The following is an 11,774-nucleotide window of genomic DNA, read 5'->3' on the forward strand; positions in this document are numbered from 1 at the left end:
CGACGTTCCCGCCGAAAAATTTATAGGATTTTTCGTCGGTCATATATCCTTCGCGATAAGAGAAGGAACGAGACGAAAGTTGCGACAACCGGCCGTATCCTGTCGATACGGAAAGAATGCTACACCCGTGGATAGAAAAGATACACTAATGCGAGCAATAAATCCGTTGGACGTTGTACAAACACTTCGAAAGAGCGCGGCTTCCTCGAGCGTGTACACGCGAAAGCCTGTGCAACGCCATGCGCAACGGCAAAATAAACGGTTTCCAAGGAATACGTGGACATTTAAATATATACATGTATATTTCCCTTAACACATCTAGCCTATACAGAGTACACGTCGTCAAGATGCCCCGTACAACAGCCATTCCGTGAACTGTTGCATCCTCTGCGGTCTTTCCGCGTCGCTGCAACCCGCCAGGAGATCGTCGAAAGCCTTCTTCTCCTCGAGATCGAGCAGATCCAACGGGTTCAGAGGTCTGATCGTCATACTTGGAAGCGTTACGTCGTAGTAGAGGAAAATCTGTAAACGGTCCACCATTACCATTCACTTATCCGAAGATTTTCGAGAATAAAGGATTACCTTATTGTTGAAAGTGTTGTACACGAGGCAGGGTGTCGAGACGCCGGGCGAAACGTTGTAGTTCCCCGTGCAGAACGCTCTGACCGATTCCTCGAATTGGAAGCGCACGCTGTTCCGTTGCTGATCCAGAATATAAGTCTGGCCGTCCCAAGCGCAGGCCACTATCTCGTCCGAGCCGTCTCCGGTCACATCCAAACGACATAGGGCAAATATCAGATGATCCACTTGCATGGACCTGGAAGGAAACTGTCGCAGATCACGCGAGAATCGTTAACCGCCAGAGGAAATCAGCTTTAGACACTTGCCATAAAATAACTTCGTCTTTAACCAGCATTATTGTTCCATCTAGAGTAGCGAGAGCGTAAGGCTTCCCTCGCGGTGAACTTGGCTCGACGTTCTCTTGAGTTCTAGCTTCATTCTTCCGCCTTAGAGTTTCAGCGTCGTTGCTGTTGTTGTTGTTGTTGCCGTTGTCTTGGCGAGAGAAGTCTTTGTACGTGGGCAGTAACGTATCTTTCTCCGGCTTCGCCTCGTAATCGCCGAGAATCACATTTCCTCCTAAGATGTTGCCGTCGACTTGATCTACGTTCGTCGAGTCAGTTTTCTCGGTGACTTTGTTCGTTCCATGACCCTCCGACGTCGACTGGCACGTTGAATTCTCGCCACGTTGATTTTCACTCGACGCGTTCTCTTTAGACGTAGTCTCTTTGGATGGTGGTTTGTTCTCCACCGTCGTGGATTCCAAATCCCCTATGATTTCCGTGGAAATATTTTGATTACGCATTCGCGATATGCCCAACGTTTGGTAATCCACGCAGCTCGCCGCTGACTCATCGTCTGTTTTATGAGCGTCGTCTTCTAAGTGACACTCCTTAGGATTACACTTAATTCGCATAAAGGTTCCACCAGGCTGAGCAACCAATAAGGTCGGCGTCCCGTCCGCCGTGTGCTGAACAGAAATTGAATGTCTTATCGTGAAATTGATTTTTATCTAGGCTGGTCGTACCTGTAATGTCACTGTCCCTATTTGATTGGCACACTCCCATTTATTCAAACCGACTAATTTTCCTCTACCCAACTCTAGATTGCTCGACCACCTATAGGATCTGACTACACGATCGGTCAGGCCCAGTATCATTTCATTAGCACCATCTCTATCGACGTCTGCTATCAACACCACCTTCGTGTTTGTTGGAATTCTTTGTACGTGAACGCATTCCATTTTGCCGGTCATCTCGTTCGTTTCGCTGCCCCCATCCGTTTGATCTGTAGAATGTAAATGTGCAAAGTGTATTTACTCTGAGACAGAATGGGGTACAAAGTAACTCACCTTTACTGTTGTCCTGATCCGATGTTTCTTTGGCAGACTGCTGAGAAGAAGTTGCATTGATGGAACTGGGGTTAACGGATCTTGGGCTGTAAAAAATATGAGCCCAACCATCTCCACATATCACGACCAATGCATTTCTACCGTAATTAAAGATATCTCCTATAGCTACACTAGTGATTAGGCCTAAACCAGGTATTTTCTGCCACAACTCTGATCCCTAAACATAAAGAGTTTCCAAGTATAAAAGTTTCCTATGGAAAGTTACATATAAATGAAAGACTCACTTTAAAAATATACAACTCTCCCTCTGCAGTGCCAACGACTAATTCATTGTCGCCATCGTTATCAAGATCTCCTATTGTTAATCCATGTCTGCACACAGTCCCAGGCAAATCCCATTGCAACCGTTTCACGAAACTGACGGCTCTCATTTTTCATAACAGAAGTTTTCTCTTTAGTCTCTTGCTAAATACAGTTGAAACTTGTGATTCAACGTGGTACGATTTAAAAATTGCCAGCGCTTTGGTGGCCATACAATGCAGGTAGCTTTAGCAGTTATTAAACCAAGAGAAACTGGTCCGAAAGTAGTTGAATCCAAAGAACATCCGGTATGATCTCCTTCTACCCAACAATGACCTTCGGGTACCTAATAAACAGATGTTTATATTATTTCCTTAAACAAGAAAGATAAAGGTGTACAAAAAAGTATACTCAAATACCTTTAGGATTTGTCCATAACTTCCACGACTACATATAATATCTCCAGGAAGACCCACGACACGTTTAATCAAAGTTTCATTTGGTCTTTTAGGCGATATGAGGGCTACCACCTCACCACGTTGAATGCCTTCGGACTGGAGTGCCCAGTGATTCAAGAAAACGTAATCATGTATCCATGTGTCTGGATTTAAGGTAGGCTGCATAGAAATTCCATCGACCTTGGCTATGTAACCAATTCTATCTAAAATGGTAACCGCTATGGGGATACCACATAGAATACCGCGAACCAAATGTCGCACTTTGTATGTCCCAGTCACCTCCCGGTTTACCATACTCGTAAATACATGTTGTCAATTTTACCACGTTTATTAATTAGAAGTCCTCAATAACGCACATGTTTCACTCTGCAACACAGAATGAACTATTTCTCGATCATCTTACGTAAATGAATAGGTATAGATAAAAGGCAATTTTTAACTCGATGATTATAAAATAATACAATCTTTTCGGGATTAGATGTATATGATATACATAACGTAAACGTATACCTTGCACATAAGTAAGAAATTGTTAGATGATTGGTAAATAATAGTATGCTACTTTAAAGAATCCTTTAATACCGTAGAATTTGGGCTAAAACGTGGAATTTTATTATACATAAGACAAACAAGTCCTATCATTCATCAAGCTTTGAACCAGAATTGTGTATAGGTTACAACGCTATTTTAAACGTAGTAGATGGAGCTAGTGCCGTATTACATAATTACACGGTTTATTTAGTTGTAAATATTATTGATGAAATGAAAAATAAATTATTGCAAAAGAATATTACAATTGAAACTTGATTTATCGAAGGTGTCGAAAACAAAATTTCGTTGCAAGTTTATTTATGGAATTAAAATATAAAATAAAACCATGTCTTTATTATAATATGATTTATTTTTTTTAACAACAATATTGAAGATGACTATGGCTCTAAAGTATGCAAGCCTAAATAGATTTATTCTCGCAGTGAATAGATAAAGATATGTAGTAACAAGAACAATACGATCGTTAACATGCTTACAGTTTAATAATAATCTAAATAAATGTGTTCGAAAACAGATTTATAAAAACTATCGTTCGATTTTATTTATAGGCATCTGAATTAGAATCGTTTGTGGTATCAAAGCTATAAGACATGTTTTAGCACATATAAGATTGGATTAATTTAAAACCTACACGAAATGAACGTTCAGTGTCCCGTTTATAATTACAAAAAATGCGGCATCTCTGTCTAACAGAAATAATCCAAAAAATACTTACTTCTCGTTAAAAATTGTTAATGTTTCGATACGATGTAAATAACAACTACAAAATTATCTTTCTTTCAATGTACATATATTTTCTATATAATTTGTAAATTTAACAATTTTCCGCATTTTTTGCTCGTTATGATTCGACAATCATTTCTATCTATTCGTAGATAATTTATAACAGTACTAACAATTTCGTTTCATATTAATTACGCGAGAGAAAATGAATGGTGATCATTACAATGCATTATTAACATTTTTTCTTCGTGGAATATCATGCAACTAAATAAATTATTTATATTTATTGGCTTTGAAGAGGTATTACGTTTAGTTTTTACTTGTCTTTCGATTTCATTTGTTCTTACACGGTAACCGTCGCACGATCGTACATTAGAATAATAGAGATTACTCTTTGGAATTGCACTCGATATATCGTAGAATTGCATGATCAAGCATAGGTATGAAAATGACAATACACTACTGACTAAATGATCCTATACACTACGGTCTTACAAAAATTTCCATTGAAACAAAACGCGAATACTACGCGTAGAATGCGATATAAAACTGATTATGGTTGAACGTTAAAAAAAATGAACAACAAAAGTTATCAAGGGGATTTGTCGTGATAAAAAATACTGGCACAGTATTAAACTCAAATAACTGGTATGTGCACAAGCATGTAGATCAGTGCTTGCCAATCACGATATTTAATAGGGAGTGAATACCGTAACAGTCTCGTTAGTTGTAAACAATGACACTATTGGACACGTACATAAAGCACTGCCTCTTACTTGGCCCCTCTGATGAAATTTCCGATTCAATGAAATACAGGGTGTACAACAGGCAAAAATTCAAGCATGCAATAAATCCGAGTCTTATGAACGTATTAAGTGTTTGGCAGTGCTTGATCAACATTTTCAATGTTTGTCCTTACTTTTCTCAAACATTCGATTATATTCCATCCTTATTGCGGCACATGATTCTTGAAGATTGGTAAACACTGATTCAATCAATTATAGGTTTATCATTTTTGGTTCGTCCCGTTCCAAATAGTCCTCTCACTGTAAGGCAACCCGTTAACTTTATCCCTGTCCTTTGTTACTTCACTTTTCCCATTAGTGTTTGAAACTTCGATTCATTTCGTTGTTTTTAGCACCGACTTTGCAACCATCCGTGGCTTTCTTGTTTCCATTCCCTTTGCTGTTTATTTCGTTAATATCATTCACCAATTCAAACTGTTGATCAACGAATTTTTGAATTTCTTGTTAGCTTCTTTTACCCTTTTCTTCCATATTTTTGTCTCGCTCCTCGTTCACCTAGTCGTCTTCTTTTTCCTCGCCACTCTCACTTTCATCCACTTCCTCGTTTTCGTCTTCATCCTCTTCTACCTCCTCGTTGTCCTCCTCAACTTCGACTTCCTCCTCTTCTTCAGTCTCTTCTTCGTATTCGTCCATCTCTTTATCGTCCTCGTCCACTTTCTCCTCTACTTCTTCTTCATCTTCGCCATCTTCCTCCTCTGTTTCTTCGTATTCTACATCCGCATCTTCTTCTCTTTCTTCGTCATCGTCTACTTCATCTTCTTCGTCTTCTCCCTCGTCTTCTTCTTCTTCTTCTTCGCTTGCTTCAACATCAGCAGCTTCTTCATCATCTTCTTCTTCATCTTCTTCTTCTTCCTCTTCTTTTTCCTCTTCAATTTCATCCTCTTCGTCTTCTACTTCCATTTCGTGTTCTTGCTTTTGTTGTTGTTTATTCACATCATTTTCAGCTTCGCCGTTAACTTGTACTTCTTCCTGTTCTCTTTCTGCAGTGGAGTCAATTTTCGGCGCCCTATCTGTATCGTCTGCATTCAAAACTGTTACATCTGCTGTCCGTATTTCTTGATTTTCTTCTTCAAATTCCTAATTTAATGAAACGATATTAAATACTTTTATTTTCACTGTTGCATGATAAACTTAATGTCTAAATTGTAATAAGATGGTGTGTGTACAAACTGTAGATTCTGTAGGATTGCGATATAAACAAAATAAATAAAGAATTAAGTGTAGCAAGTATATATGTAATTGTTGAATGCGTTTAGTTAGTTCCACTAAGTCAATATCGTTAAGATCACTTCAGTAAAAACTTGTATTAGTTCCAAACTAACTAAACACTGTTAATATGTTCAGGAATTCGTAGATATACATATATGTGATGATAGTAATAAACGTGTGAAATGTGTGACGTTTTATCTCAAACCAAAATTAGTAGATTAGCAACATATCCAATGTATAGTATAAAAGATACATTAATATTTACAACGAAACATAGTGTTTATGCTTGTAATTGTTTTCTAATAGTAAATTAGCATTGTTTTTGTGTTAGACGATAGAATTTCTGAGATATATACAATTCTCTTATTGGGTAATTTATGCAAAAGCAAACAATTAAATGAATAAAAGAATCACCAAATAAAACAAGGCTCCGCAGATTCATTTGATTCTGTTGGTAATTCTAATATTTTCTTACAGCTGCATTTTGGTCGAAACTGATGAGGGAAAGGGTCATTTTGCCTGAGAGTACAACAGGTGCTTCTGCATCTTCTTCTGCTTTTTGTGCTTGTGTTTCTGAATCAGTTACGAGTAATTCGCACTGTGGAGGTAATGCGCCTTCTAAATAGATAGGTTTAGGCGGTGTTTTCTCCCTCTCGACTGGGCTAAAATTATTTAGAACCGATCACTCGAAGTTCTAACGGAATAAATATGTTTCTGGAATGATTATTACCTTGGCGGAATGGGTATTATTGGAGTAGTAGGCCTACTACCCTTACCCTCGCAACTAGCTGTCATTTCCATACCCATAACTTTTACGGTTGGTGAATTTTCTATGTTTGCTACTTCTTCATCTGCTTTCCTAAGTTCGGCCTCGGCAATAATATCGTCCTGAAAATTAAATTATTTAAATGAATAACTGTACACATCACTGCTTTGAAAACATAATTACACATTTTTACATAAAATAAGTATAAATGCTGCAGTGTTTAATGAATGCTGCACTATAAGATGTTAATGTACGTATTAACAAATTAGTAAAAATAAATATTTTTAATATTCTGAAGTCATAATAATAGTTACATATGAAATACAGACCATAAACACATCTAAAAAAAATCCATGCTACACTGCTGTAAGTGAACTTGCAATAATAAAACAGAAAAACATATAATTTATAAAACTTTGACTCAATCTGTGATAATTACTAAAAATATGCTACCATGCACTAAAAATGAACTAGTGTGTGTTCAATACAAACAAAAATTACGTATATCAATGTGTATTTGTATCATTTTTTATACTGATATATTCTAGTACTACTTAAAAACGTTAAATGTTATTATCAAAGTCGAATTCTTATTATTCTAATATGTGAGTCTTCGGTACGGTAACTTTATGATTCGCGAAAAAGTAGAAATTCAATCAGAACAACTTCTCACAAACTTTTGGTTACTCTTGTTAGAAAATTTCTGAGGCAAAGAATATACCTTAGATGAGCGATCGACCCCTGCCAGACCATGGGACTTTGGAGGTCCATCTACTATTTAAATGTAAAAATAAGAACTGAATATTCTATTACTTGATAAATTCATTGACTTAAATGCTTATAACGAGTATTTCACTCAGCTAAAATATGAGCACGCATTTCTCATTCAGACGGACATTTAAAATATTAATTATCAATGATTTAGAAACGGTTATCCAGAAGCATTGAAATATAGAAGAAGAGAAAGCAAAATTTTGACGATTTCTTACTAAATGTACAATATGTATATAATGTACATCAGGATAGGTAAAGCTTGAAACGCAATCAGAACACAACAACGTGCATATTTCTAAACGCTAAGAAACTGAAAATGTAAACTGCTTCAAAATTAGTCTAGTAAACCTTGAGTTCTTGTTGTGAGCTTGGACTATGCATAACTGAACGTGATATGTTGCCCATCTGGACAACAATTCTTTCCATGGCTGCTTCCGTCTCGACCAAACGTCGTCTCAGTTGATCTATCTCTATGTCTCCTGCCGCTTCTTGTGTTCCAGCATGTATAACATCACCAAATGTGTTCAGAGGATGTACACGAGTACTTATAGTATTTATAATTTTAGACTAACAATTTCTCCGGTTAAATTTATAGAGTAAATACGTGTGTGTTCTAATTGTGCAAACCTTGCATCATGCAACACCATTTAAAAATCTGATTAGATACTCAAAAAAACATGTACCTTATTTTTCAGTATTTCTTTAAAGGAAATAGCTTTCAAGGAAAACACTGCATTAATGATGATGTAAATCAAGTGTCATTAATCATTTTTATAAACATAGAGAAAACTTACGATCCTTCAGCTCCTCTATGGTGGGTGGAGGCCTGTGAGGTGACTCTGATCTTTCCTTGCGGTAATGTAACGTGCCACCAGTCATTGCAGTAGCAAAGGCTTCGGGACTGAATACCATCTTTCGGAATTCTTTTTCTGCTGCAGCTCCAGGATATTCTGAAATAATTTCACTATCCGAATTTTTCTTCAACACCTAAAACAAGCAGTTAATTCTTTTTTTAGTCTACTATTACATGGGAGTAATATCCTTGCAATATTTACCTTAACAATTGTGTATAGGAAAAACAGTACAATGCCTAAAGTATACAGGGGCATAATGATTCCCATTGTACCATTTCCTTTTGGTGCAGAAACAACATGACCTGCACCTCCCAAGGGTGGCCTCATTTTTGGTATAACATGATCAGGTCTATCTGTTACCTTTGGCACAATGTGAGAGGAAGGTATGGCCCTTCCACGTTCTCTCAATGCAGGATGTAAGCCTCCTGCATGAGGAGGTGTTCGTCGTTCTTGGTGTATTGTGCCTAAAACATTGATTGATCAGTACATGTAAATAAAATAAGCAGAATTAAAACTAAGTTACATATGTACTACACTATTATTAAGATTTATAAGATCAATGTTAGTCTGTAATTTTCATGAACAGTGGAAGAGGTCATTACTAGGATGTATTTCCAACTATGACTATAGGCCAAACTTATACCCATCTACACATCAGTCGTTATGTTTGCACTTTTGGCAACTTGCCAAGGCAAAAGAGATAACTTGAATCTGCTTTCTATACATAATTTGTGAAATTATTAGTATCGAAATCATGTTTCCAGATAGTTGTAAATTTATCAATTTAGTAATATTAGTAAATATTAATAGAGTTTCTGTTAAAACATTATCAAAGATGAGCATGCTATTGTCTTATTAGTTTCAATCATCAGAAGTTTTCAACAAAACCTTTTGTAATCCTTACTGTGCGGCATTAAAATATGATATCTGATAAGATGTGGGGTTCCTAATTGAGCAAGGGGTATACCAAACTGCATCTTAAGGCAAAGGGAACTATTAAATGATCTGATTTCTTCCAAAACTTGTTTGTAAGTCTTTCCCAAGCGTTCTCTATCCGCGAGAAATGTGGACAAATCTATACCACATCTGGCTAAAATTTCTTCTCTACATAAATTAGCACTCTGAGCTGTCAGTTTTAAACTTTTCAATACATCTCTTACACGTGGATCTACTTGATGATGCTTCAATATGTTCTGGCATATTTCCTGCATAATATCCCCCGCAGTGACATCGCTTTCAAATATTACATCGCAGCAAGCTGACAAATATACATGAACATAATTGATTGATACTAAAGGAGAGTCTATCAATTGTCATATTACATGAATAATTAACATAAAAGAAGAAAATGTGCATTTTGATGCAATTGCATTTAAATAAGTAAACTTTTTACCAATAATTCTGTGAGATTTATAGATAAAATATACAATTTCTACATAAACGTATCCCTAATATTTAGATTTAAAGATGTATATGAAAGTCTTACCTGAACTATCAGATGTGTGATGTGGTGTGACAGATGCTGTGAGCATAGGATAGAAAATTTTCGGCCACAATACCGCAAAACAGCCGGCCACAATGGCCAGAATAAAAATCGTCTTTCTCGGCCCAAAGTCCGTTATCTCGGCCATTTTCGTAAATTCGTCGTTCGTGTAGCTTTCGCAGTTTCGATAAAAGGTACAATGATCGCGAATCTTTCGCTATCACGTCCAGGGATCGCGAGCGGATGGAAGACACAGCGCACTGTCGCCTGCTATTTCTGTCATGGAACAGGGCTGTCTCTATTAGCTTTTGCTCCCAAATTATTTATTCTAAACTTATGAATGTTGAAATTAAAATATCGAAATTTGAAAAAAGATATACAAAAATGAAAGATCTCTTCATTTAAAAGCAATCTGTATGACAGAATGAGTTGCATGGAGAAATAAATATTTAAAAATAACAGATTAACACAAGTGTACTTGGCAAAACTTGTATTACCTTGTACTTAGATGCTGAATAATTGACAACAGCAATACCAAAATAATGTCGCACATATGTTACATCTGTATGTAAATCAATTTAATCAAAATTCCTACGTCTTGTCTTGAAACCAACACATTTTCCTTGTTACAAGAATGAGCCAAAAAGCTAGCCAGAAATAGCAGGTTCTGGCAATGTCACACGAGCAAGGAGAGGGACCTTGCCTGATAGGAGAAAGACAAAAATATGTACAACTTGTGGCTGGCTGTTTTGCTTTCATTTATTTACAGAGTACATTATACAAGAGAACGCATGAAGGAAATGACATGTGTACAAGGTTCTAAGATTCGATGATGCTTCACCAAAAGATGGGCTTATTCCGGACCACCTCTCTGCAATAGAAAAAATAATATAATACAACATGTGTGTCTTAAATTAGATACATCAGAGAAATCTTTACATATCTCAAATATTAATTTATTGATATCACAATGTTCTTTGTACTGTATCATAGACACCATCGTGCGTAAGAGATTGAATTAAGTTGTAAAAGTGTTGACAGAAAAATTAGCAGTATACTTGCATTAATGTATGCAATTTCTTTCTCATCTATCGGTCGTCTTTGGAATCGTGGGGGCAGGTAAATATCTTCTATCGTTGGCAAAACCGTCACGTTAGGACCCGTTGCACCACTGGTAGACCGCTGAGTCGTCGCCCCTGAATGCGCAGTCGATGTGGCTGTTGCACCTGCACTTGCTAACCACAATAACAGAAATGAATTCGATCGGTTCTTTCATTAGAAACATTCAGAAATTAAACAATGCGACGTTACCTCTAGTAATTCCACCCTTTCGAAATTTAATCAGCGGCACGTGAGGCTTTACCACCTACGAACATTCAGGTTTCATACGTAACAAGGCTTTGGTTGCTTGGTGCATAAATACCATACAGTACATCTTTATTAATAATATACTGATGCACTGACCTTCCAACCTTTCGTAGCCATCATTATTTTTCTTTGAGACTAATCCGTTTACCGCAGAGGCTTCCCTGCAACAGAATTTCCCTTCTGTCTACTTCAAATGTTCGAATAGATGGCGTTTATTGACATAGTTTAGTGAACGAGGGTACAATATCGGCGAATACCTGTACAACTACGAAATTCTACCGGCTATTCGCGAAAGGGTCAGCGATACAAGTCTAGAAATGAATATTGTACTATGTACTTAATAATTTAATCGATTAGATGTCCTAATTGAAATGCAGTTAAAACATACCCTCTGGTAATGCGTACAGACAATTTTTAAAACAGATGATTTAATTACAGTAACACTGAAACGTCGAACTTCTGAAATCAAATGGCGAGAACCTAATGCAATCATGACTGTTTTTAATTGCTGCTGTTCTGTATTGTAGTTATGTATATCTAACGAACATGGTATGTGTTCAGGGCTGTCAGGA

At 36.8% G+C, this 11,774-nt stretch overlaps 4 protein-coding genes across 11 annotated transcripts; all 4 read right to left on the reverse strand.

The window, feature by feature from the left end:
- Positions 1-283: 283 nt before the first annotated feature.
- LOC116433340 (KICSTOR complex protein ITFG2) lies at positions 284-2,340 on the reverse strand. Its single transcript, XM_031991334.2, has 6 exons — positions 2,194-2,340; positions 1,910-2,126; positions 1,586-1,845; positions 888-1,528; positions 583-817; positions 284-522 (listed from the first exon to the last, which is right to left on the reverse strand). Exons 1-6 carry the CDS (start codon positions 2,338-2,340, stop codon positions 343-345), a joined length of 1,680 nt encoding a protein of 559 aa, XP_031847194.1. The 3' UTR covers positions 284-342.
- A 23-nt stretch (positions 2,341-2,363) lies between these two features.
- Positions 2,364-5,008, reverse strand: LOC116433341 (mitochondrial inner membrane protease subunit 2). 4 transcript variants are annotated; one of them, XM_076364969.1, is made up of 3 exons: positions 4,862-5,008; positions 2,629-3,033; positions 2,364-2,555 (listed from the first exon to the last, which is right to left on the reverse strand). In XM_076364969.1, exons 2-3 carry the CDS (start codon positions 2,959-2,961, stop codon positions 2,364-2,366), a joined length of 525 nt encoding a protein of 174 aa, XP_076221084.1. In that variant the 5' UTR covers positions 2,962-3,033; positions 4,862-5,008. The 4 variants fall into 4 exon arrangements, with proteins under 4 accessions (XP_076221084.1, XP_076221085.1, XP_031847196.1 ...); XM_076364970.1 differs by having other exon boundaries at positions 2,629-3,050; positions 4,862-5,001; XM_031991336.2 differs by lacking the exon at positions 4,862-5,008 and adding an exon at positions 3,178-3,374 and having other exon boundaries at positions 2,629-3,050.
- RIC-3 (RIC3 acetylcholine receptor chaperone) lies at positions 3,550-10,486 on the reverse strand. Of its 4 annotated transcripts, none has more exons than XM_031991328.2 (9): positions 10,332-10,485; positions 9,838-10,110; positions 9,256-9,609; positions 8,553-8,815; positions 8,292-8,484; positions 7,846-7,985; positions 6,688-6,845; positions 6,433-6,619; positions 3,550-5,825 (listed from the first exon to the last, which is right to left on the reverse strand). In XM_031991328.2, exons 2-9 carry the CDS (start codon positions 9,980-9,982, stop codon positions 5,244-5,246), a joined length of 2,022 nt encoding a protein of 673 aa, XP_031847188.1. In that variant the 5' UTR covers positions 9,983-10,110; positions 10,332-10,485; the 3' UTR covers positions 3,550-5,243. The 4 variants fall into 4 exon arrangements, with proteins under 4 accessions (XP_031847188.1, XP_031847192.1, XP_031847191.1 ...); XM_031991332.2 differs by lacking the exon at positions 7,846-7,985 and adding an exon at positions 7,445-7,494 and having other exon boundaries at positions 10,332-10,484; XM_031991331.2 differs by lacking the exon at positions 7,846-7,985 and adding an exon at positions 7,445-7,497 and having other exon boundaries at positions 10,332-10,484.
- Positions 10,487-10,568: 82 nt separating this feature from the next.
- Positions 10,569-11,729, reverse strand: LOC116433338 (alpha-ketoglutarate dehydrogenase component 4). 2 transcript variants are annotated; one of them, XM_031991327.2, is made up of 6 exons: positions 11,591-11,701; positions 11,460-11,513; positions 11,299-11,363; positions 11,146-11,200; positions 10,897-11,069; positions 10,569-10,705 (listed from the first exon to the last, which is right to left on the reverse strand). In XM_031991327.2, the coding sequence occupies exons 3-6, from the start codon at positions 11,320-11,322 to the stop codon at positions 10,688-10,690; spliced, it is 270 nt and encodes an 89-aa protein (XP_031847187.1). In that variant the 5' UTR covers positions 11,323-11,363; positions 11,460-11,513; positions 11,591-11,701; the 3' UTR covers positions 10,569-10,687. The 2 variants fall into 2 exon arrangements, with proteins under 2 accessions (XP_031847187.1, XP_031847186.1); XM_031991326.2 differs by lacking the exon at positions 11,460-11,513 and having other exon boundaries at positions 11,591-11,729.
- Between the last annotated feature and the right edge of the window lie 45 nt (positions 11,730-11,774).

The sequence above is a fragment of the Nomia melanderi genome, chromosome 2 (assembly GCF_051020985.1).
Source record: "Nomia melanderi isolate GNS246 chromosome 2, iyNomMela1, whole genome shotgun sequence".
NCBI lineage: Eukaryota > Metazoa > Arthropoda > Insecta > Hymenoptera > Halictidae > Nomia > Nomia melanderi.